This window comes from Salminus brasiliensis, chromosome 3 (genome assembly GCF_030463535.1).
Source record: "Salminus brasiliensis chromosome 3, fSalBra1.hap2, whole genome shotgun sequence".
NCBI classification, from domain to species: domain Eukaryota; kingdom Metazoa; phylum Chordata; class Actinopteri; order Characiformes; family Bryconidae; genus Salminus; species Salminus brasiliensis.
In genome coordinates, this window is record NC_132880.1 from 43,301,319 (window position 1) to 43,328,262 (window position 26,944).

The 26,944-nt window shown below is 40.5% G+C and overlaps 1 protein-coding gene across 2 annotated transcripts in view; it reads right to left on the minus strand.

The window, feature by feature from the left end:
- Positions 1-26,944, minus strand: part of angpt1 (angiopoietin 1) — an 85,440-nt gene that overhangs the window by 26,228 nt on the left and 32,268 nt on the right. For both annotated transcript variants that reach the window (XM_072676300.1, XM_072676299.1), the window contains exons 2-6: positions 22,259-22,414; positions 21,708-21,829; positions 16,004-16,236; positions 7,297-7,424; positions 4,397-4,498 (exon numbers count right to left, since the gene is read on the minus strand). In XM_072676300.1, coding sequence (XP_072532401.1) covers positions 4,397-4,498; positions 7,297-7,424; positions 16,004-16,236; positions 21,708-21,829; positions 22,259-22,414 — 741 coding nt within the window. The remainder of the gene's footprint in view (positions 1-4,396; positions 4,499-7,296; positions 7,425-16,003; positions 16,237-21,707; positions 21,830-22,258; positions 22,415-26,944) is intronic.

A 26,944-nucleotide genomic window follows, 5' to 3' on the forward strand; every position in this document is an offset into this window, starting at 1 on the left:
GGAGCAGCCCCTCCGTACTTGATGGTGATGGTCAAAAGCCGATCTGTACCAAGAGGCCTTCGAGCTTCAAGTATGGCTCAGCATAACCTGCCATCCTTTAGGATGTACAGAAGACAAGCATCCAGACTTTTTTCTGTCCTGGCACAGAAGTGGTGGAGCGAATTTCCCCTGGGTGTCCAAGCGGCAGAGTCGCTTGCTGAGTGCAGTGTATATTGGTGTATTGCGGTCTCCATACTGACTTTTATATTTAGTAGTATCTAAGCGTAGAGGGATCTTTTGGATTCTAGCCAATACAAACTAGCTAAGGGTATTTTCTGGGTAAACAGTGAAGCACTGCTGTAAGTCACTCTGGATAAAAGCGTCTGTTAAATGCCTTCAATGGAAATACAAATGTAAGTGTGAATTCTAAACTTCCAATCAATGCCAAAGTTAAGGGTTTAGGGACACTATAGCCCCACATTTTGCTTCAACCAAATAAATGTTCCACATATGACTATTTTGAGATAGTTCTTGATAAATTACTAAATTCAAAGGGCATCTTTGAGTGGAATCAATTCATTTTAATTCAATTCAGTCTGTTGCAGGGATGTTTCTAGACTACTTATTGTACCAGGGTGCACACAGGATCTGGAGGGGTACAGCTGCACCCTCTGCTTGCCTTCTAATATTACTAGTTATTAATACTACTACTACTACTTTGAATCATAATAATAATAATAATAATAATAATAATAACAGTCATGATTCTATTAATAATATTACTGCATTTGCTTTACAACAAAAACCTACATGTAAGACTGTGATTCTGTCTTTGCATCATCAGTTTATATTATCTAGATAACCCAGGCTCTACCCAGAATCCCAAGTGGGTAGTTTACTGTTATATTGGCAATATCTAAACACTCATTTAGCAAGTTTGTGTTCTCAATTCACTTTTTACCAGTTAGCATAAATCAATCAAATCACATTTATTTGTAAATCAGCTTTACACAATCAGTAATCAGTAAAAAGGCAAGAAATCAACAACCTTAGACCCCCAGTGAGCAGCCAAAGACGACAGTGGCTGGGAAAAACTCCCTGAGAGCTGGAGGAAGAAACATAAATAAAGCCTATACTAACCTAACTGATGCCTTTGCGCTAGTGGTCTACGTTTGGTAGGTTATATGGTTAAAAGTGGCTATAACCAAAACATACAGCTATCACTAGCTATTATTACCTTGTGTGTTGACTTTCTTTTAAATATTTACGAATGGAAAATGCTATTACCTTCATAACATAAAAATAAACAGACTGTGATTGAAAGCATTCGCTGTTCAAGCTTTTGGAAAGACAATGGAGCTTTATTTGAAATGTAGTGACTGTTTGCGTGGTGTCCTCTAGTACTGCTCAACAATTTAGGACAAAATTGACTTTTTATCACCATGATTTCAACAGAGCACAGCAACATTTTACTGATGTAAGGTAGTCATATAGATGTCATACAGTGTATTTACTTAAAATAAGAACCTAATAAGTTGTTTCAACATACAGTGTTTAGTACCCACACATTTAAACAGGTTGCCTCATTTTTATATGTTTTAGTTAAGAAGGTACAGACTCAAACTTAGCACAAAGTAAAACTATGTGATTATTCAAATAATAAAAAGCTAAGGACTAAACATTGTTCCAGTCTGCTATTAAATGCTGACTCTTGATTTCGAAGAGCGACCTGTATGTTTCTGCACTTACGGGGGGATCACGAGCTGAGTGGTTTATGATGTAAATACGGGACATTCCTCTGGTCTAAGGCAAGTCCTGCGTGGGTGGAATGACATGACCCTGTAAAATCCTCTCTATAAGTGCCTGCGCCTGTTGTCACAGCGTGGGCTCTGTGATTGGTTTTTAAAAAGCCAGGCCTCGCACCCTGAGCGCATAAGTGTTCTGGAGTAGACCAGAGCCCAGGAGAAGTTCACACGCAACCTCACATCATTTCTCATGTGAACTTCTTGAGTAACTGAGACGACAGAGCGGGGATCGATTGCTGTTTAATATTCAGAAGGGGCGTCCTCCCGGGTGTGTGGTTGGGGATAAAGCTCCAAATTAGTTTGGAGTGTCGCAATAATCCTCTCTAAGGTCACTATGCATCACTTCTCTAATAGGCCTAAATAACAGCCCTTCCAAACCTGCTCTCCCTCAAAACCTCAGATAAGTCAAATCACTGCCAAAAACCTAGAAATGAACTTCAGCCATCTGAGTAAGTAACCCAATTCTGCTGTTAAGTGCTCGTGAGACCAATAGCATAAAAGCATGACAATGTTCGAAAACAAGTTCTTGGCTTGGATATACAGGAAAGAACGTTCACATTAGGTGGTTCTTCAAGATTCTTCATATTCTGACATCTCACCTACAATCAAGGTTCTTTGAAGAGCCATCCACTGACACTGAAAGTGTTTTTCATTGATATCTAATCTTTTTTGGAAACTTTATTTCTGTGGAAAACAAGATTAAGTATTTTTTTATGTGGACTTCATGCTGTTGAAGTGCCTTTACTAAACTGGCTTCAGTAGCTTTATTCCACACCACCTCATTCACTCTAGTTCAGCAGTGCTCCAAAACCAGGTCCAGGTCAAACATACTTCTGTCTTAAAACAGAACTGTCAGTCATTGGGCAGAATATTTAAAGAGGAGTTATTTAGCATACTGAGATCCCATCAATCAGCAAAGAGCTTCACAAAAGATATAACTGGATCAAGCATTTAAACGGTCATATCATAATTATCCAGGCAGGTGTGACTAATGCCAGCTACACAACATGGACTAAAGTATTGGGACACCTGCTCGACCATTGTTTCTTCTGAAATCAAGGATATTAGAAAAGAGTTTATCCTGCTTTTGATGGAGTAACTGTTTCTACAGTCCAGGGAAAATGGTTTCTGCTATATTTTGGAGCACTGCTGTGAGATTTTGGTTGCATTCAGAGACAAGATTGTTAGTGAGGTCAGGATGTTGGACGATCAGCACCCCAGCTCATCTTAAAAGTATTGGATGGAGCACCATCCATTGTTCCAGTTCAACTGCTCCACTGCTCCACTGCTCCAACTGCTCCATTTGAACACAGTGTTGTTAGAATGATCAACTTTTAACATTGATGCAAAAATCAGCTTTAGCTTATCTGATCATCAAACCTGTCTGCTAATTTATCTGCTTGCAACATACAGCATGTCCAGTAGTGTAGTCGAGTCTGAAGTCGTGAGTATACTGTGAGTAGGCCTGCCATGATAACTATTTAGTGGGCAGTAAATTGTCCCAGAAATAGGGCTCAGCAGTGTAATCAGTGGCCGGAGTCCGAGAGCACATTGAAGCCAGCACCAGCACCGCACAATCACCAGACCAGCAACGCTGGTGTGCTGATCAATCAGCACCAGACCAGCATAAAACAGCTAAGACCAGCTTGGAATTTGAGATCTGTGTTGATTTTTTCAGCAGGACAGTCTAGTCTATCTAGCACACAGCAATGCAGCTACATCACATACTGCACACTCTTAAAAAGAGCAGAACATTTATATTAAAAAGACCTTTTAAGTGTTCTTTACACTCACACATGTTTAGAAACTGGGGTTTTGGGCATAGGCCAACCACCTATGTTTTTTTTACTTAGGTGCATAAACACCTACTTCCCTTTAACATTACATTCAGGCTGTAATTCCACCACATTTTTAATTAAATATTATTTTAAATAATTCTATTAATAGTAGTTCATGAATGATTCTTGCTAGTTGCTACTGAATAGTTTTATTCATGTATTTTACAGTACTTGTAAAACATGCTGAGGTGGTAACAATATAGGACTTAACAGCTCATTAAAACTAAGCTAAATTGGCTTCTAAACCAATGTAAGAGCACGTAGCTATTAAACCTAATAGACCATTAATTATACCCAATCCACACACAGAATCCCAACCACAGTTAATAAACACCTGCTGAACTCGTCAACCTCCCATTGCGCCATCCCAAGACATTTGCCGGAGCCATTTTCTCGAGAGTTGACTTACGTCTGTATTATGCGTACAGAAAAAATAGTACCCGTGGCCAAGAGTCTAATGTGCAGAATAAATTGTTATTGCTTTTGGACTTTGTGAAGTTTTCTCATCAGCTATAGAGACCAAACCTGAGTCATGCCCTCTGGCGCTCGTATGCCAGTCCAGGCGTTCAAGACTGGATTTATACTTCTGCTTACTCTTCCACTGGCCATCTTACTCATTCTTTACTCATTTCAACCAGCTAAATCAGGGACAGCTGAAGGTTGGTCGATATATAGTCTACATGTGTTGCCTGAATCAGCTTTATGAATCAGTGCTATAGGGATGGGTGTTATAAAGTCAGAATGAGGTTAGAAATGAGATGTAAAGCTACAAACCATTTTGTATTCTTTCCATGTTCTCTGGAAATCGACGCTACCATCCTCTCTGCGCTGGATTACAGTCCATCCTCCTCCAGCAGACTCCATGTTGCAATATACCTGTTCAGATATGCATATATATGTATTTATAAACCCATTAATATCTTAACACTTTGTTTTATTATTTCACTATTAATCTGATTCTTCATGTCACTACTATGAATTATTTGTCCCATTATTCAGTGGAGCTCCAATAGTGAAGATCTTACTATCAGGAACTCCAACAGGTATTTCCCTACTATTAGGAGCTCCAATATTGATGACCTTACTATCAAGGGCTCCAAACTTGATGGTCCCAATATCAAGAACGCCAATAGTAATTGTCCTACTATCAGGAGCTCCAATACTAATGGCCCTACTATCAGGAGCTCCAATATAGATGGTTCTACTATCAGGAGCTCCAATAGTAATGGCCCTACTATCAGGAGCTTTAATATTGATGGTTCTATTATCAGGAGCTCCAAAAGTAATGGCCCTACTATCAGGAGGTCTCATAGTGGTGGCTTTACTATCAGGAACTGCAAAAGTGATGGCTCTACTATCTGCAGCCCCAATAGTAATGGCTGTACTGTCAGGAGATCCGATAGTGGTGGCCTTACTATCAGGAGCTGCAAAAGTGATGGTTCTACTATCTGGAGCTGCAATAGTAATGGCCCTACTATCAGGAGCTCCAATTGTGATGGTTCTACTATAAGCTATTCCTCATGATCTCACAGCTATCCAAAGCCAGAAGTCCAAGAAAGCATAAACCCTGTAATGGCCCCAAACTGAGTTGCTTGCTACTATTTCCTATTAAGTTGAATGATGTGTCTGAGGGCTGAGTATGGAGAGGTCAATTGTAGGGCTGGTTTTGCTGCTGTTAATTCTTATAACTAATTACAAAATTCAGGCCATATTGAGGTTTGGTTCAGCAGCAGTTAGAGCAGGGCAGAAGACCAGGCCTACGATCAAAGTGGAGACATAAAGGGACACATGGCTGTAATCTAGCCGGGCGTGGATCAGCGCAAAGCAATGAGAGGTGAATCTGTGACTGCTGCTCTTTGGTGGTAAAGCTTACACACATCCAGCTGAACATACATCTACTTTGAGGAAAATTACCCAAGTACAACTGACAGGATCTGTGTTGAAACCAGACACTCTGACACATGCCTGCACACACACACATGCAAACACATGCACCCTCATACACACCACATGTCATGAATTGACAAGCAAGTCTTCCCTAAAGCATCATTAATATTATATAACCTGCTTATTTCTGCACTCACATCACCTTTCACTCTACACGGCCTTATGTTGTGTGGAGTTATGATCAAGTGTGACATCCATATGATGAGGCTGCAGAGTCTCCAATACTATACCCCATCTCTGAAACTAGCCCAGAAGACCTTTAAAACATTGGGAGCCAATCTAGTGTCGAAAGACCACCAGACAGACTACATTTCCACTGCATTCCAGCATTCAGCACACCTGGGCTATAAAGCGCTGATTACCTGGCTCAGTCGAGATGTGTGCTAGAATAGAACAAAAACTTGGCCCAGCTATGAGTCCTTGAGGACTGGATTGGAAACCTCAGATATAAATAAGTGCAAAGTATTTTTCACACAAATTTGGCACAAGCCCACTAAGAGTCCCTACACCCCACCCGTACCCTCTGGCTGCACTCTGTAGAGGTGCTGACCACCTGCCACTCCTCTCTGACCCAGCCAAAGGGATTCTAGGCACTTCTTATTTCTCTCTGGATCAATATAGCCACACTGGCTCTCATCCACTTACTGACACCTTCAACACACTGACCTAGCTTTTCCTGTCAATATTACAGTGTTGCCCAGTACAGTGTTAACAGCCTTTCGTTGCTCTAACACACATCTGATTTAAATTCATGACATTTGAGAATCACGGGTGGAAAAAACCCCAGATAAACCAGCTAATACTAATACTAAACATTGACCAGTCATAACATTAAAACCACCTGCCCAAAACATGACATGTGGTAAGTGTGGCGCAACATAACACCACTACCGGCCAGTGAGCTACCACAACATGTAGGAGACTGGGGTTCAATTCCCGGTCTAGGTTACTATGCTGTGCTACACCAATAAGAGTCCTTGGGCAAGACTCCTAACACTACAATGGCCCAACTCTGTAATGTGAGTAAAATGTAAATGTAAAACAGCCCTGACTTGTTGAGGCATGGCCTACACAAGACCTCTGATGGTGTCCTGTGGTATCTGGCAAGATGTTAGCAGCAGATCCTTTAAGTCCCATAAGTTCAGAGATGGGGCCTCCATGGATCACATTATTGAGCCTTAAATGCCCATGACCCTGTTGCTGGTTTACCAGTTGTCCTTTCTTGGAGCATTTTTGGTAGGTACTGACCACTGCATACCAGAAACTCCCCACAAAACCTGCCTGACGTTTTGGAGATATTCTGGCCCATTCCTCTAGCCATCACAGTTTGGTTCTTGTCAAAGTGTCTCAGATTCTTACGCTTGCCCATTTTCCTGCTTCCAACACATCACCTTCAAGAACTGACTGTTCACTTGCTGACTAATACGAAGATCCCACCTCTTGACAGGTGGGATTGAAACCAGATAATAAATGTTATTTACTACAAAGGTTTTAATCGGTGCACTTGATTAAAAGTAAAAAAAAAAAAATGTGCCATCTACAAGAAAAACATGTATCAGTTTAGCCATTTTTGAGACCTTGCAATCAAACTGAAATAAATTCACTTGAAAACTTGTCACTCTCACACACAGAACAGAAGTTCAGAGTTCAGGCATTCAGAATACATGTCCAACTACATGTCATGCTTTTAGCATTATGACTTGGAGGAGATCTGAACACACACATACCTTTTTGGTCTCCTGAGGGCTGATGTTGATGGTGTATACTCCATTCTTCCGGATGCCTGACTCATACAGATCAGCACAGTCGCGGAATTTCTTCTCTTCATCAGCTTGCTTTGTGCTGTTGGGCACCACTGTAGACATAAGCAAGGTCACAGTGATTTGACAGTGACGGTGATTCGATTTTGATTCTTTGGTAAACAATTCAAAACATTTAGTAATCTCAATTTTCACCAACATTTAAGAAGAAAGAAGAGAAGAGTACATGGCCCTGTTCTTAATAATTCTGTAAACTAAATTACAATTAGTATTAGAATGATAAAAAATCAAACACACTAAGCTTTTATAAATTAAAAAATAAAATATTTTTTAAAAAGTTCTGTACATTGTGAGGTGGGTCCTCCATTAATCCCATCAATGAGCCTTAGGTGCCCATGACCCTGTTGCTGGTTTACCAGTTGTCCTTTCTTAGAGCATTTTTGGTAGGTACTGCACACCTAAAAACCCCACAAGACCTGCATGATGTTTTGGAGATGCTCTGACCCAATTGTTTAGCCATCATAAATTGGTCCTTGTCAGAGATGCTCAGAATCTTATGCTTGCCCCTTTAACAATACACTAATTTCTTCGATAAATTATTATAAGAAATTAATAAATATAATAAATTAATATAATATTTTTAACATTTTATTCTATTTTACCATTTAACATAAAAATGTATTCTAGTAAAATCTATATAAAAATCTATATGTGTTGTATAATATATTTATATATATTATTTATATAAATAAAAAAATCTGCATTACATTACCAAATATTATTATTAAAATGAATTATAATTCATTCTAACATCTCAAAATCAATGCAGCAATCTCAGGATAACATACAAGCAAAGTGTAGGTATAAGACTATTTTTTTATAGTTTATTGTAAAAATGTGTTTCACACTCATGTTTGGAGCCTATTGGATATTTTTCCTCAAATAATCCATAAATGCATTAAATAGTCCACAAGTCAGGTCAAAACTGGTGGTTTGGATCCTAGGTAGGCTAGCTCAATGATGCTCCAGCCTACAGATCCTACTTGATTACAACAAGAGAGGTGTTAAAAAGGGTCCAATAAACTCAGTGGCACACACACACACACACACACACACACACACACACTGTGTGGATGGGTGGGTGGATGGATAAGTAGATTAAATTATGTTAAACAACATCACAGTGATAAGGCTAGTACAGCGCATGGCCATATACCCTCCACTGCTGTAACTGAGCCCCAAAAAGAGGTAGGGAGGCTGTCGCCACTAAGCCTTCCATTTCAACAGAGCTAAAACCATCCATATACCAAAGTGACTGACATGCATCTGACATTTTCTGTCTGGCACTGATGACTGTGGTGGTTGAGGGTAATCTTCGGGAGCTCTATTATGATATATTTCAGCTGTGGTCTGAATGGTTTAATAACATCCATGTGAATGTGAGGAGTTCGGTTGTGATAATGGAACGCCTTTGGAGCAAGAGCCGAGAATGTTTCAGCAATGACATCCAATGAGGATTAAATATATAGGGTTGTGGTTGGCAGGGAGTGTGCTGAGGATGGAAGGGATGGAATGTCTATAAAAGCCACTGTTTCTGTCTCAAGTCAGACAGGCACAAATCAATCGCACTCACAGACACTGAAAAAACACCAGCAGGCTGGGCTGCGGTGGTGATGTGAAAACACTTGCTGGAGGAGACGTTCTGCAGGCAGTGGAACGGACTGAAGATCTAGCCACTAAAACAAGGCACACTCAATCAAGTCAGAGAAGTAAATGAATAGTACACACACAGGCATGGAGAATTCGGCAAGCTGAGTCAGAGGGGTTACGATGTAATATTTGGCGATGTATTGCGATTTTCCTTCATCAGATTTTAGGAAAACAGTCATAGTATAAAAGAAAACACCAACAAATGTAGAAAATCTGAGTAAAAGAAAAGCTAATTTCATCCAATCAGAACAGTGGGATCTGAAGACAGATTGATATAATGATATTTTCCTGCACCACTGAAAGGAGGACAGCTCTCATGTGTGTTATCAGTGAGATCTTTCCGGCAGTGAGTGACACATTTCCAGTTTGAAAGGCCTCTAATCAGAGCACTGATCTCCTGCTCCCTGCGAGAAAGCGTCTCGTTCCGACAGGCCTTTCAGAGCCAGCAGCTGGCTCGCCCTCCATCTGCACATAATTACCCCTGCCAATATTTTGAAACTAAGCAAGGGTCTGCGGACAAAATACTACAAGCTATAAATTTCAAGTTCCTGTTATAACAAGTGGTTTATATTTACGCGCCGGGGTACCGCTTATGTCGCTGAAAATTCCTTCCGATCCCTCTTCTCTCGCGCTCTGAAAGAGCGGCGGCTCGGCTTTCACACCATTGTTTTCGCTGTTGGGGCTGTTTAGGGAGAAGAGATGTCATCGCCAAGCGGGACGTGTCAGGGGTGTTTAGGCCTGGCTTTGATCCCTGGCATGAGGCGCAGGCCGAGGGGCGGGGGGCGACTCTTTGTTAGGGGCCATTATGCCTGCCTCTTTCTGAAAGGATTGAGTGTCGGTGACAAGGATCTCCAGCAGTGACAGGTTCACAGAGTGGAACTGCACGCTGCGGAGTCTAACACAACAAGGAGCTCGACCTGTCGGACGGCAATTTACCACCAGACAGGAGCCCGAGCAGCTGCTGCAGCAGAGGAGCTGAGGCAGAAAGGCTTAGAGAGAAAGAGAGAGAGAGAGAGAGAGAGAGAAAGAGAGAGAGAGAGAGAGCAATATTCAAAGGACCCGTACTATTGTTATAAACAACATGATGAATTCAGCTTATTGACTGGGCCTGCTGCAGTTCAGCCCTGCCCATTCATAGTGGTTTTGAGTGTTTCAGTCTAGACTGCTTTTCAAATGAAGCACAACACAGGGCAGTCAATCAGAAGAGAGGTCATTTACATATACCAGTCTAAACAGCCTCAACAGTCTGTAGAGTTGTAAGGGGTTAAAGAAGTGTTTAGTATTTTGGCCTAAAACAAGGCAAACACTGTAAGTTGACCTCAGTTGACAAGGAAAATGTAGGTATGGATCTAAAAGGTCTGTCACGGCTGATCCTGACTCAGCTAATGGACAAGCACCTACTCAAGAATACAGCACCCAGAATGCATCTGTTCATCACATGGATCCAGATTCTATCAATCAATTCATGTTCATCATTCCCTGAATTCCAGTCTTTATAAACCTGTTTGTTGGATTGTGCTTTGTGAAGTATTGCCATTGTTTCCCAGCGACATATCAAACGTTCTTTTGGTGTTTGGCCCCTTTTCTTCAGTTTTTGCCTTGCTTTCCTGTTTTGTTTTGTTTTACACTGTTTCTTCTTCTCTGGTTTCCTGTTTGGCTTGTATTTTGGATCTGATGTTTTGGCTGTGCTTTTTGCTGGCTTCGACGTACGACTGGCCAATATTTGGATTTGCCCTTTAAATTAAAGCCTCTTGTCATTTTTACGGCTGACTCCAGTCTGCAACACTACAGGGTTTAACTAATTTTTATGGTTTAGATATTTTATAGTTTGGATATTCTCTCTCAAATAATGCATTTTGGATATTAATCTACACACTGTAAAAAATGATAGTCAGGTCAACATAAACTTGCAACTCATCTTGAGTCAAAGGTTCTCCTAATTCACATTTTAACCACTGCATCTCAATTTGGTCAACATTGCAGCCTCAAAAGCATCAGTAAATGAGCTGCAGCTAGAACTGATTTGATTAAATACAGTCTATATTGATGTTTAGTCTATGGCTCCTCCCCCTCAATCCACTTGATGAGCAGCAGTTAGACCGTAGGGCCGATCCAGAGCTGTGAAATTACACTACATAAAAACACAGTTCTGAGTACCTTTACGTTCTTTCCTGGATGCAGATATGTACATGACTTCACAGCTCTAAAGTGGTGTGACTGTCTAACTGTCTGCTTGTCAAGAGAAAGGAGATCATGAGTTTGAATTGCATCAACACAACAGCTCTCGTAATTGTAAGGGGTTTGAGAACAGGCAGGCCTTCCCTCCATGTGAAAGGGGGAGTTCTAACCAGCAGATGGGAATAAACAGTAAACAGATTGAAGGGGAGGAGTCACAGACGCAGTATTAAATCAGATCAGTTTCAGCCACAAATCATTTACTGATGATTTTGAATAAGCTCAGATGCAGAAGTAAAAAAAATGTGAATTAGAACTTTATCATTTAAGTTGGCATTACATATTTTTTTACAGTGCAAACAAACATGGTATGATGGGAACATCATAAAGATTTTCAGGGATAAGGAAACTGCACTTTAAACTGAGCTTTCGTAACAGGAGCTATTAAACAGCTTGTGTCCTGGCACTGGAACCTATTTCATACACTACTATCTATTTACATATGAATTCTTGCTGATTCAGTAGGGACGTCCGTTCATTGGGGAGTTTATGTGAAAAGCACAAACAGGCGAAGCGATTTCTATAAATCACAACTTCAGACAAACAAACTCTCCAAAACTCTACACACCCTCATTCAACCCAAATTGAAAAGCATAAGCATAAATAAGACTTAAAGTGCCCAAAGTAAACTGTGGGACTGAAATAGGCCAAGAAAGGACAAAGGTCAATATAAACCAGCAGTGCCAGATACTCACTTAGCTCAAGATTTAGAGGTCATATTAATATCTGATGAGCGATGAAGCCACACCAACAACAGAAACGACTGGTAGAGAGAGCAGAATTATTCAGTGGCACTAGCCAACTGCCCTGCCAGATAAAACATTACATAAGACCAAAACACACCATCCTAATAACGGAATGTGCCACAGCCTAACAGAGCCATTTCAGAAGTATCTGATTGGAAGTCCTATAATGAGACACAGTATATTGCTAGAAAGCTAAACCTGGTGACTGAAAATTACACTTTGCAGTGCTAAGACTATGCTATGGTGGCTGTAAAGATGATTGATGCTGTTCATTAGGTTGGATAATTCAATACAGACAAAGAAAAATCATATTTAGCAGCCAGGGATTTGTAACAGCCGCCCAAAATGAGCTCAATTACCATTAAAACCATGTTTTGGCTTACTGAGTTGTAATGTGTTTATAAGTGATAATTGTGTTACAAAGATGAGCTCATCACTCTCTGGTAACTTCAAAGACATGAGGGCCCATAGAGAACTTGGGAAAAGAACTTTAAGCTACACAAATGTGAAGGGGAAAGTTCATATCATGGCAGCCATGCTATAAATGACAAGTCTGCTCCTATTATTCAAGCCCAGATTTATGCTTATCTGCTTGCAATAACATTCATAGATTACTCCACCCAAGAACTTGAGGCATTATTCAGGTTCCACTCTCAAAATAACAGCTAATTCATGTAGACCCTAGATGACACCGTTATATGCCCCTCGTTTCTAATAACTAGCTTGCTTAGCAAAGAGTTCTCTCAACTCCCCTAGAAAGGAGCTTCAGAGCCAGTTTTGAATTGCAGGAAAGAAGCCAGTTTTGAATTGCAATAGAGGAGCCACATTAGTCCGAGAGGCGACCTCCGAACCCTGCCTTTCACCTCAAGAGCACAGACTGTCCCTTTGGACTCATTAAGTTTTGACTAATTCAGCCAGAGGTGAAGAAGATGACCTCTATAGCGAACTCTAAAGCTCTATACTGCAATAGAAGACCAAGAGAGCAAGCAAAGAGAAACGACAGCCCACATCTTTCATTGAGTTCAAATACACTAAATATCCACAAATGAACCATGTGCAGAGCTACAAAACAAGGTAGTATGGATGCCTGCGTAGAGCAAAAATCAATAAGTAAATTGTGATCTCAGTGACTTTGAGAGTGGCATGATTGCTGGTGCCAGACAGGCTGGTTGAGTGTTTCTAGAACTGCTGATCTCCTGGGATTTTCAGCACAACAGTCTCTGGTTTACTCAGAATGGTGTAATAAAGAAGAAATATTCGACTAAGCAGCAGCTCTGCAGACAAAAACGCTCTGTTAATGAGACAAGTCTATGGAGAATGGCCAGATTGGTTGGAGCTAAAAGGCTACAGTAACTCAGATAACACGTCTAACTTTGAGGTGGATGGAGTACAACAGCAGAAGACTTTGTCTGGTTTCACTTCTATCAGCCAAGAACAGAAAGCTGAGGCCGCAGTGGGACAGGCTCACAGAAACTGGACAGTTGAAAACCGGAAAAATGTAGCCTGGTCTGATAAATCTTCATTTCTGCTGAGACAGAGTTTGATACCAACAGAGAATCCATGGACCCAACCTGCCTCGAGTCAACAGTCCAGACTGGTGGAGGTGGTAGTGTCATGGTTTGGGGTTTTCTTGGTTTGCCTTAGGTTTGTTAACACCCTTAATGATCACAATTTGCCCATTTTCTAACAGCTACTTCCAGCACGATGATGCACTGATGTCACAAAGTCATCTCAAACTGGTTTCATGAACGAGACAGTGAGTACAGGGTTCTTTAGTGGCCTTCCCAGTCACCAGATCAGAATCCAGTTGAATTTAGATCTGGTGTTCAGAAAGAGACAAATCTGCAGGAATGTTTGATGCAATCATGCCAACATGGACCAAAATCTCAAAGGGATGTTTTCAACATCTTGTGAAATCACACGCCCTGAAGAATTGAGGCCATTTTCAGAGCAAGGTCAAAAGAGGCTCTACCCACTTTTAATATTGTGTTCCTAATATATTGCTCAGTGAGTGTATATTCCTATTCAGGCTATGAATTTGTGGGTGTTTGTATAAAAAGGTTTAAAAAATAATAAAATAAACCACCATATAGCATATATAAAGCCAATTTACCAACACTGCAAAATTAATATTTACCATTTTTCAGCATTTTTATTTATTTTAGTTTTAATAATATAGTATTATTATGTTTTACTAATATGAGTAAAACCAACTAGGTTCAACATTATTGTATTATTATTCAAAAAAAGTATGAAAATGTTCTTTGAATCTGGTTTGGAACATAATATGGCATAAAGAAGTCAATGCTAGATTCTACAAATGATTTTTTAAAAATAAATATTCATTTCTTCATATCATTAAATATTATTAAATTATCATTAAATAGTTAATGGTTAAAAACAGACAATATATGACCACCTTGACGTTCAGTGTCCAACTGGTGTTTCAGCAACACCCAGAGGGATCTGAGTCATGTGTTCACATGATCTTTTTCACAATCTTCAGAGAATGCAGAACCAGTCTGGTTAAAAGACTCATTTGGGAATCAGCTGAGTGTCCTGATGGCAGAAAGAGCAACAGGAAGTTGACTTGCTCACAGTGCCCTCCCAGCAGGAAGTGAAGCTCATGCTCAGAGGACTGTTTCTCCACTCTCAGGCCGGTCCCAGCACAGACATCCAGGCTAAATTTCCTGTGACCGCAGAGACATGGGGCAGACGCAAGGCCAAAAGGGCACACTGGGGTTAGAGTGGGGAAACAGGGCTAATGAGTTCACTGCATGGCCTGCTGTTGGCGTCAGGCCAGCACGGAGACACTAAGAGACAAGGTGAAATCTCCAGTCCTGCATTACTGCTGCAGGGAGACATCATGGGGGTCCAGCCTGTAACTCAAACAGGGGCTGTTTGACATCTCAGCCAACCAGTAAAGCACAGGCAGTGTGCTGAAGCGTGATAAGCTCCATCCGTTAAAACACAACTGTGTCTGACTGGAGTAAATTGGGACATATGAGACGTGAGCACGTACGCTCAACAGGAAGTGGCATTTATCAGTGGTGCACAATGACATGTAGCATGTTGCCTCTGACCTAAGAAAACCTTCAACTCCATTTTTTTAAGTTGGCAGTTATTCTAAGCATTATCCATTTCATGATGAATGGACCAATAGAAATGGTTGAAAATGACTAAAAATAAAAGCTTTGTTAAATCAGCATACATTCTGCCATTCAGACACCCAGGGGAAGCTCGTTCCACCACTTCGGTGCAGGACAGAAAAAAGCCTGGACACTTGTCTTCCGTGGATTTTGAGGGATGGCGGGTCGAGCCGAGCTGTACTTGAAGCTCGAAGGGCTCTTGGTGCGGATTGGCTTTTGACCATTGCCATCAAGTACGGAGGGGCTGGTCCGTTCTTAGCTTTGTAGGCCAGCGTCAGGGTTTTGAATCTGATGCGGGCAGCAGCTACAGGAAGCCAGTGAAGAGAGAACGCAGCAGTGGAGTGACATGGCTGATGGTTCTCGCATTCCTGTAATGGCTCTATAAGAAAATGCAACAACTGCCCAACTATTTAAACCGCAAGGGAACAAACTCTGTAATACTGCTCTCAACTACCTGTAAATAAGCATGAGCGTGGGCACACACACACACAAAGCAAAGAGAGAGAGCCAAGAATGATAGAGATAAGCCACGATCAACAGTAATAATTAATCAGTTGCATTAAATGTGGATGACCACCTACGAATGTAATTTGAGGGATCCGATCACAATCTATTCATAATGCATCTAAAAGGTTTTTATACCTGGTTTTTATACGCAGGCAAGTGAAATCACCAAAGACGCTGTTAATACCAGGTGTAAACAGCACAGTCAGACTCTGCGGTTCCCATGCAGTTACTATGCTACCACAGGTAACATTACCTAGCTGACTGGCTACAGTCACTGTTGCTAGCTAAATGCACCGAGGTTGTTTGTTGTGTGCCGAGTTAGCATACCTCCATCTTTGGAGCAGAGGCTGATGAGGCTGTGCACAGTGTCCATAAGGTCCTGCTGCTGTCTCTGCAGTGCTGTGCTGTTGCCCGTGGCTCTGCCCAGCTGGCTTTCCAACTCGAGGATCACGCCACTCTGTCTGGCCACCAGAGCCTGCAAACTGCTCTTTTCCTCCCTCAACACCTCCAGTTCCTCCCTGTGCCTCGTCTCCATCTCCTGCATCTTCAGCTCTAGAAACCTATGAGGAAGCACACGGGTAAATGAGTAAGTAAACAAACTGAACAGGGTGAGTCCACATTACATTGCAGATGGAAATGATGGCCAGATGTTACAGGTGTTACACCCCAGCCTGGTACAGTACTGTGTGAAAGTTCCAACATCAGAGACAACACTTTATATTTATTTTCAGTCAAATCTGTCATTAGTTTTTTCATATTTCTGAAACAAAAACCTAAAGAGAATAAAAATATGATGATTATAGAAGGAATGAGAAAGTGAAAAGTAGTATTAAGTAAAGAAACTGATCTCGGTCATGCTGCTAGCCATCGGCAACCAGGGCCCTGAGAGAGCACAATATTGTATTGGTATTGCCCTCTTCAGGGTGGGTAGATGACATTTTCTCCCCATGTCACCCCAGTGCAACGCTGGCCGGCACTGGCGTCTGCTGACCACTGTTGGTTGACCGGTGACGTTGCATTGACGGCAGTTTTGGAAAATAGAGGCGATGCCTGGCTCTAGTGTTGGGCGCATTGGTTGAGAATATGTATGGGTTGGATAATTGATGATCCAAATTGAGGAGAAAAAATGGGTAAAGATCTAAACAACAAACAAACAAACAAACAAACAAACAAACCAAAAACATTGTAAATGAGAAAAGGAACTCATAACAATGCAGTTAATGATGACAAGACCTAGTAAACCACAAAAACATCAGTCAACACAAAGTCATCAGTAAACAGAGAACTGACTTCCTCAACACCAGTGCACGCACTGGAAAATGCTTCAGTGTTACGGTCTAATCTGAGTTCTGCTTGTACGTAATAGTCAGTAAATAATATAAAAAAGGCAAATCTCTTTATTTTTAAACAGTACTGTATCATAGTCTCCCAAAACATTACGAACATGGCTCATTTCCTTCGTAAACACAACATCTAAATCTTGTAAACGCCTCAAACTCAGTGTTTAACAATGAACTAAACTGTGGGGCAGAAAAAAAGTATGAAAAAAATTAAATTGTTTATGGTGTTATGAAACGATTTGCATATTAAGCACCTCATTACAATGAGATTTCTAGCCGACTAACCAGAAAAGCATTTGACAGCCAAGGGGGAATGCAGGTCATTAAAATCTCATCAGGATACAGTTCAGTACAGTTCAGATACAAAAATAAAAAACCCAGAAATGGGCATTTGGTCGTTCTGTTGGGATGATTAGTGTATTAAATGCAAACGCATGTAGTAAATGGATTCCAGTCTGACTAATCAGAAACGCATTTGACTACCAAGTGCATACTGCATGTCATTAAGATCTTATTAGGATACAATCCAGTTATAAGATGCATTAAATGACAATGTAAATCAGGGTTAAACAGAAAGACAGCATAGAGAACAGCTTGTAGCTGTGAGAATCAGAGTCTCGAGTCAGACATGATTCAGCTGTCTCATTATTCACACACAATAGGGGGTAAAATTGATTTGCTATGGTTATAATAGGTGCCTAAATGTTTTTATAAATGCACTCTGTATCCATGACTGAAACGCTGCACAAGCAAACAATTTCATCATATACTTCTGGGGATTTCTCTGCAGCCAGACTGGATTGCTTAGTTTTCAGGTTTTACACACACACACACACACACACACACATACATACACACACACACACACACACACACACACACATATTTCCCCTAGAACACCCCACAAAATTAGCAGTTTCTGTAATGTTACCACCCTTCGTCATACCCACAGTCATATCAGAATACTATGACCACCCCTGCTTTGGAATGAACTCTGCCCGGGACATCACAGATGCCAGATGACAGGGTTTACTGCATGTGTAAATAAGCTAGCCCACTAGTTACATTGTTGCAGAGTGCAAAACTATTGTTACGGACAAAGGAGGCGGATTAACCAATAAACAAAGGGCATAATAATAAGGTATGGAGTTAAGGGTGGTGGTATCTCAAAAAGCTCTAACTTTGCAGGATGTTCTAGAGATGCCGTAGTGAAGCTTTATTGAGAATGGGCTACTCGCTCATTGAATGCCTGTCCACGGCATAACAGTGGTGCCCCATGGGCCATTGGTGCCAGAGAGGAACGACAACTCTGGTGAGCGGTACAGAGCAATCAACACACCACTGTGGATCAACTAACCCATATAATGAACACCTTCAATCACTTAACACAGTCCATGCCACAATGTTTCGCCAGTGTCAACCGAACTAACTGTGTTTATTCCCACTATATACATATGACTGTGTGTGTGTGTGTGTGTGTGTTTGTTTTAAAAATAGCAGGTATATTTTAACAAGGCTAAGAGAGTCTAATTTATACTGACAGTCAACACAGTTAGTAGTAAACAGTATGAACAAGTAAAGCAAAAAAACTGCAAAATATGGTTCCTAATCAAAGCTAGCAAGCTAATCAGAAAAAAATCATAGTTATTGGACACGATCCAACTGCATGACTAGTTATTTATAGTTTATGTAAATGATTATATATGATAAATGTTCATATATGATTAGCAGGAGAACACTGGACTTGCATAATGGCAGCAAATGAAATATTAGTCTACTTTGTCCTTTGTAATAGCGAGTAAATGATATGATTGCCGAGCCTAGCCATTCTGGAGCCTTAAGCCAAAGCATGAGCCCTCCTCATCACATATATATATATATATATATATATATATATATATATATATATATATATATAAAATAACTCTTGCAACATTGCAACATGTGTTGACCAATAATATGCTCTTTGTCTTTCTCCTTAAACCAACTGACCATTTTGGAGATACAAGGTTTTAGATATGAGTTTTGGATGATGACAGAATGTGTCAAAATAGCAGTTTGATATCAAAATATTCAGTTAGCTCAACTAAGATGAATAAAATGACATCAGCACTGGAAACCAAATACAGAACGCAGCCTCTGTCTTTATGATGGTGATGAGGAAATATGAATTCTCGTCTGCATTTTTCAACTGCAGCTGGGCAGCCGAGCAGAGAGCGCTGGGAACCAGACTCGTGCACTGGCGATGAGAGTCGGGTCCCATCAGGCCAATTAAAAAACGCCATGCTGAAAAGCTATCCCAGCGACATGGATTGCAAAATCATTGAACATGCAACAGTCCATCAAGGAAAATATGTCTTCATAAGGGTTATATTTTAAGGGCTGAATAGAGGACATCGTTCATCTCTTGGCAGGGTGCATTGCTTTGCACAGTACGGGACCAAGTAACTGTCTAAGAACTCAATATGTTGTCGGTTCTTGAGAATTGAAAGTTGTATTGTGTAATGGGCCGTGTTGTGTTTTTTGGATGTGCAGCAAGTATTTGTTTTTTTTGTTTTTTTAACAAGGCTAAGCGTGCCTAATTTAGGCTGACAGGGAACGCAGCTTGTGCGGAACAGTTTGAAGAAGTAGATCTCAAAAAAGCTGTAGAATATGATCTCTGATGATCTCTAGCTAACTAACATCAGAGACAGTCATGGTGCTTGGACATGATCCAGCTGCAGGACTAGTTATTTAGAGTTACGAGATTAGCAGGAGAGCATTATGCCTCCAATTATGCAAACAAATCAGATATTGGTTCTTTGCAATGGCAAATAAATGTTCTCAGTGCCTGTCCTGGCCAGACAGCACATGTTTTTTTAGATGAGGAGCCCAAAACCCGACTTAGGGCCTCCTCAGCTAAACCGCACCTCCTGTGCATCTTCTACCAATGTGTCATCAAATTGTCCCACACACTCTTCAATTCCACCTAACACTGATATATCTGCTGATATACTATATTCCCAAATGTTTGTGCATGCCCCTTCAAATGAATGTCTAGTGCCTGTGGAGAATAGGACTCTCTGGAGCAGATAAACACGACCCTATTGGCACCATGCCTAATGCCAGTAAGTGAGTAAGTGAATGCCCTTTAAATCCTCACAGCAATGTTCCAAATTCTGGACAGTAGAGACAGTTTCTCCAACAAAAGCAGGATAAACTTGATTTCAGAAGAAACAACGAATGAGCAGATGTCCCAATACTTTTGTCCATATAGTCCCTATATTTTAGATCTAGTAAAAAAGAAATGAGTGGATGCAGGTTCCATTGCTTTATTTACTTGAAGTTACTGGTTCAAAAATGTTACTTTTAGAATGTAGCTTTTCTACCTTTTCCAATGGCAAAGTCGTTATTTTGCCATTGAAGGAAGCCGTTGAGCAGGTGTGGGTCATTCGCAACTTGTGTAGTTTGAATGTAGGAACAAATGACACCATATTTTGGACCTTTTTCAACAACCATTCCTTTTTAAATTAATTTCTTAAAACCAGCTTATGCAGTTTTCACAAAGATTCTGACATTCCTGATGTTTTCTTATTTGGAAAAGGGCTGCACAATATATTGTTTCAGCATCGTCATCACAATGTGTGCATGCGCAATAGTCACATCACAGATCGTGCAATGTCACATAAGACTAAAGATTAAATCAAACATATTATGCTACAGCTTTTTGTTTTTGAATTTCTTGTCAATGTCCTTTTTCTCCCAATTTGGTAAGAGTCAACCCACCCGTTTGTAGCTCTCCCTAATACTAGCAATTTTCCCAACACTAGCAGGGTAAGGACTTAACACGTGTCCTCCTCCGCAGCCACCGCCTCTTTTCAAACTGCAGACTCGCTTGGAGGAAAGTACCAGGTCCCCAACTCCACCGCACCCGTTAACACATACACCTGTGCCGGCCAACATCACTTAAGAGTGATGAGGGTGAAAGCACCATCCACCCACCCAGAGATAACATAGGCAGTTGTGCTCACTAGGACTCCGGTCACTGGTGGCACAGCAGCATTATTATTATCAAGACATGGTGGATCATCATAAAATGTTGATGAAATTTGATGAAATCTGTTGGATTACAGAACAAAAATACGTTGCTAGACAGTTTTTTTCCAAAACCGTGCAGCCCTAATTTGGGATTTGCTGAATTTAAGAGGATAATGTGATCTATCAGTTTAAGATATTGGCTGTAATTTTTGTGGTTTAAAAACACTTTAAAAAGACTTTTTAGGACTTTTCTCAAGAACAAATTTTAGAAGATTCTAAGGAAGATATTGGTGAATGAGGCCCAATGAGTTTATAGTTATTACTGATACTGCTAGCTAGACCGCAATGTCCTCTGAAACTCACTTTCACATGAGTGTATTATCAACAATAGGGAGTAGCTTTATCAGCAGGAACATTGACAACTCTTGACCGGCCCTCCTTGGCAGTCCAGAAAAAACAATCTTCTAGGACATTATCCCTCAATTCCCAATGCGAGTCATAAATGTACAAAAAGTCTAACCAAAGAAATATTGCTCAAATCTGTAACATTTGACCTTTACCACACAAAAAGTGGTGGCTTTTTTTTACAGTGTTTAAGACTTTGGGGTTTCTTTTATCCTTCTATGCTTCCTTTAAGTAAGTGAATGCTGCTCAGTGTGCACGGATGTTCTTACCCATTCTTGTCGTGCAGTTTGCTGATCTCATTGGTCTGCACTATGAGCTGCTTCTCCAGCTTGTTGGTGGACAGCGAATTCTCCAACAGCTGAATCTCCAGCCTGGACGTCTGATTCAAGACCTAAAACCCAAGCGAAGCAGCACAGCCAAACTAAAAACAGGGCAGTAATACAGAACTCATAAACACACGGCAGGTCAGTGTTAAACCAGCAGCACCTCTGGAGAGGTCATAAACAGGAGGAAAAAAAGAGCTACTTCTGCGTTCTTTGGCCATACGGTAGCACTTAAGAACAGTGGTTTTCCCAAGCAAACCCTTCATTTGACAAATCAGCAAAAGCAAGCCATGCCATATTCCTGTGTGTCTCATTCAAATTCACATCAGACACTGAGTGTGGTGGGAACACAAACATGCAAAATGCTTAAAAGGAGAACAGGCATCTTATGTGGCTCGAGTGTTTTCCTTGGCTTTTTAGTGGTGGCCCTGTGGAGATAATTTGAAGAGGACTAGCTTAGTAAGTGTTGCGTGGAATGGATCCTCGGAGGGACATACCTGGGTCTCAACATCGGTCAGCTTTCGGGTCTGTTCGGCTGTCTGGGAAAGAAGATTGGTGCCCATTTCCAACATGGCTGCCGTGTGATTGTGGACTGCGCTCTGCTGTAACTGGGCCATCTCTGCTTTCATGCTCTCTTTGATGTAGTTCTCAATCTGGAGCAAGAAAATAATAAGAAGGATAATCAAGCAAAATTCAACACCTCCTGAATCCACTGATATCTAAATAGCTAAAGTCTAGTACATTTCCTTGGTTATTAATAGTATTTGTTTTGCTCCATGAGTTCATCTCGCTCAGGAAATGAACAGGCTCAGTCATACATATCATCATATCCCTGCTGTCCAATAAACAACATCTCCATATTTGTCTGTTTTTTTTGTTTTGTTTTGTTTTGTTTTCTTCATCATATGAACTTTGTAGCGGCTCTCCACACAATGTTCATTATTCTGGATAAATGGACCAATTGAAATGCTGTAAATTACTCTAAATGAACTCCTATTTTACATTAACTTCCATTTAATCATCTTGGAAATACATGTTTTTCATTGTACTGCGACGACATATTGTTGCTGTCTAGCAAAAATCTTGTAGGTCTGTTTTTTTACTTTTGACAGAATGTGCATTTGGCAGTTGTGTGTGTGAATTAATTAGAACTTGTATGACCATAGAAGTGGGTAATTTACAAATCTTGTAAACAAGGAAAGCAGCTACTATTTTGCATTAATTGTACTTCTAAACATAATTACATCCCTTAAAATCCCTTAACATTACTTACAGTGCACATCCAGGGAAGGCCATACGGCCACCTACTTTCATGTCAGGCACTACAAGTGCTTCATGTAGATGCTGTGCACCCACGGCTAGCTAGAATAAATCCTGGAGGTGTGACTGACGGATCCAGTACTTTGTGGATATTTTACACACTGTTTAGCCTTTGTATTGAGACGTTATACATACGTAGCAGACTTATGATAAAATGTACTTATGATGAAATGTACGTTTCTAATCTGCAATCTGCTCGCATGGGTACGGCAGGGGATATACATCAGTCATACAGGTCATCTGCATATGTAATTTCTTTTAACAACCCAGAAAATCTATGAATTGAGGAGCATCTTAGTGCTAAGTATGGTGTAAATATAGCTTAGTACCCTGTACTTTCCTTTAACTTGCTCTTCAGTACACTGGAAAATAGGCTGTGCAGGTAAATGCTGTAAACTCAAATGTAGCTTTGTACCCTCTACTTTCCAGAACTAACCGCATATTTCTACTGTCACGCTCTTTACTTTGTACTTATTTATCTTATGTCTTACTTAACAGGTTCATAAATCATGCTTAGAGATACAATGGATTCGAAGAATCATAGTTATTTGTAAAATGTGCAAGCTTTGCAGTAATAACCACATAATTCTACTATTATATACTTTACACCAGTATGGATTCATCATAGCAGCTCACCTGACATTCAAATAACATTCAACTAAATATGTATTAAATGCAACTGAACTGAACTGAAGCTGACTGTCAATAGTTATCTATTGAATATAACACCTATATCACCTATATTACACCTGATGGTAACCCTAACCTCAAACTTGGATCAACCATAAAACCTCACAGTAACTCCAACCTTATTCTAAACCATGAATCTAATCTTAAGCCCAACCCTCAACAGATAAGGTTAAGGTCAGGGTTAGAGTCAGGTATAGTATTATAATCAATGGACAATCATTTACATTTACAAGTTTACTAACCCTGACCTTACGCCAAACCTTACCCTCTCTAACTCTAACTTTACCCTAAACCTTAAATCTAACCCTGACCTCAACTCTAAAAGGACAAGATTAAGGTTAGGGTTAGGGTTACATTCAATAAAGAATCAGGGACATTCAGCTTAGAGTTCAATTGCATTTAATAGGCTTTCAGTTGAATGTTAGCTGAGCATCTATGACACATATACAATGGACCATCCAAGTTTCTTACTTAACAGATACGTATTGTGTTATTTATTACATTACACCGTCAACATTTCATGATGAATGGACCAATAGAAATGCTCCAAAAGGGCTTCTTTTTTGACTTCCATTGAAAGTTAAGAAGGTTTTTTTTGTAATGTTGCCATTTTGTCCGGCAGCAATGGCCTACTGTGTATACATATCAAAACCAATGTGAAATCCATTATGATTTACATTCCAGTAGCTGAAAAAGCAATACAGAAACAAAGAACCTATAAAAACATTCCTTCAAACCAACTGTAGAGTCTTAAAACCCTTTAACACCAAGACCAGCGAGAGTGTCTGACACACTTAAAAAGACCAATAAAATGGAAAAGGACACCAGTTGAGCACAAGGACACAGAGTTAAACAGAGCCTATTGCAACCTTGAGGAAACAGAGCTGTGGAGCATGCAGGCCACCAAAAACCACACAGCCACTCTTTAATCAACATATTCTTCCAAGCAGCCATCATTTCAAAGGAGCTCCTTATCTACAGTACAGTTCTCCTGTGGAGAGGAATGATTCACCCTCACACTAGTCCAAACCCCAAACATTTTCCAAGCAGCGCAGCGACTGCCTAAAAAGCTGAAGATGTAGGTGGAAGCAGATGTTGGGTCATTTGTCAAGGGGAGGAAGAGATGGAGATGTGGAGATAGAGGAGAACTTCAGAGCTTATCTTTAAAGCTCTCTTTCATCCTAATCTTCTGGCTGGCGAGATGACAAGGCCAGAACAAGGTTTACGGACATAAAGACTACTTATGTGGATTAAACCCCCTGAGCGGCTCACACACTTACATCACTGTAGACCTAACTCAGAGTTTGACCATTTGGAATGATTCATCAGCTGGGCGATCATCTCCATGAGCGAACTTTAGAGCTTTGGTTGAACTGGAGGACGTTCAAAGACGTATCGCTCATTCTCCAGCCTTCCCGTTATTTCATGGCCTGACAATCAAACTAATAGCCATTCGTGTAGCAACCGTTTCGTACACGCATCATGACACATCAGCAGTGAAAGCTTCGGCTGCCTGAGTGTGACAGGAAATATGTGTCCATGTCATGCTCAGGAAGGCTAATAATGACACCAGTGATGCCCACTCACATTTTCCATGGTTTCACTTGGACATATTGTTCTTCTGATTACATTAGCAATCCCTGTAGATTCTGTTTGACCACATATGCAGCAGACTCTCACACAGAGATCTACTGGGACCTGCGCTGATCGTCCGTCACTGCCTGAGCCAATTGGAGGTCCAGTTTGTGATTTTTGCCATATGCAGTTTTTGCCGTTCATTGCTGATTTACATGCAGTGTCTTGAAGTCCTAGGTCCACCATGTGGTATAAACTAATAGTGTATTCTTTCCTGTAGCAAAACTCACAGCAAAGTACTCCTTCAAGATGTCTTCCAAACCCTACAGTCTGGGACACATCACCTTTCCCAGAAACATCTCAGTGGAGGCTCTGAATAGCAAAAGCAGCAGTCACCTGAACTGAATCTTTCCCAGTGCTGTACCTCTGGCTCTCAAGCCACTCGTATCAAATGGAGGTGTTCTGTGCTGATGTTCTACCCAACCACTAACCCATATTCTCTCAACAACGTGTGTGTTTTTATACTGTATATCACATTACCTGTCACGCTCACGTCTATTAAACTCAGTGATATTCAACACAAAGTGCCAGTTTTAGGAGTTAGGGATAAGGTGGGGTGGTATTCTTCCAACATCCTGACCTCTCTAATGGTCAAAGGCTCACAGCAGTGGTACTCCAAAATCTAGTATAAAGCTTGTAGAGACAGTAACTCCAACAAAAGCAAGAGTAACTTTTTTTAATACCATTTATTTTGGAAAAAACAATAAATAAGCAAGTGTCCCAATACTTTTGTTGATTTACTGTTTTTAAAAAAGAGGGTAATAAAAACAAAATTATCATAAATTTATGAAAATAAAATCATGCCAATGAGGCATTACATTATGTTAACCCCTTAAAAAGCCTACGTACGGCTGACAGGGGGCTGAAAGTGTTCGCAAACTTCTATTACCAAACAATAGCCTCACCAATTTGTACAGAAGTCCATGTAGTTACTAAGTAATATACCTTAGTGTGTAATAAGTCTTGCAGTCTTAAGGGGTTTACCTATTTCTCCCAATATGAGCTAAATTATTTCAGTTTATGATTTGACAAAAGCTGTTGTCTTCTCCATACTGTAATTTCTATCTATGTATTGAAACTGTCCTGATGGCAATGGTTGTTTTTTAAATAATCTATTTCTTCCTCGATTATTAAGTGAGATACAAGGCTGAAGAACGTTTTCATAGTTTAAAGAACCCCCATATCACTACAAGTTTCCATACTGACCAAAGGTGTTTAGAACCATATATCATTTCAGCCAGATTCTGTCAGAGTGACCAATACAACAGCACAGACAGACGATAGATGGTACTGTTAATTTGTTATTTGGTAACAGGGAAGCTCGAACTCGGTCAAAGTCGATGCGCAAAATAAACGACTTGGCAAAGCAAATGCCATTAGTCTTGAAAATGGCAGCTGACTGTTTGAGTTGGAGAAACTGGAAAAGTGCAGCCGCAACCACAAAGCCTGGCCAGCCAGAAGCCCCTGAGTGTATCTGGCTGCATTATGATGACTGCTATCACGGACAGAGGCTGCGAGGGTGAGAGCAGGTCAGTTAC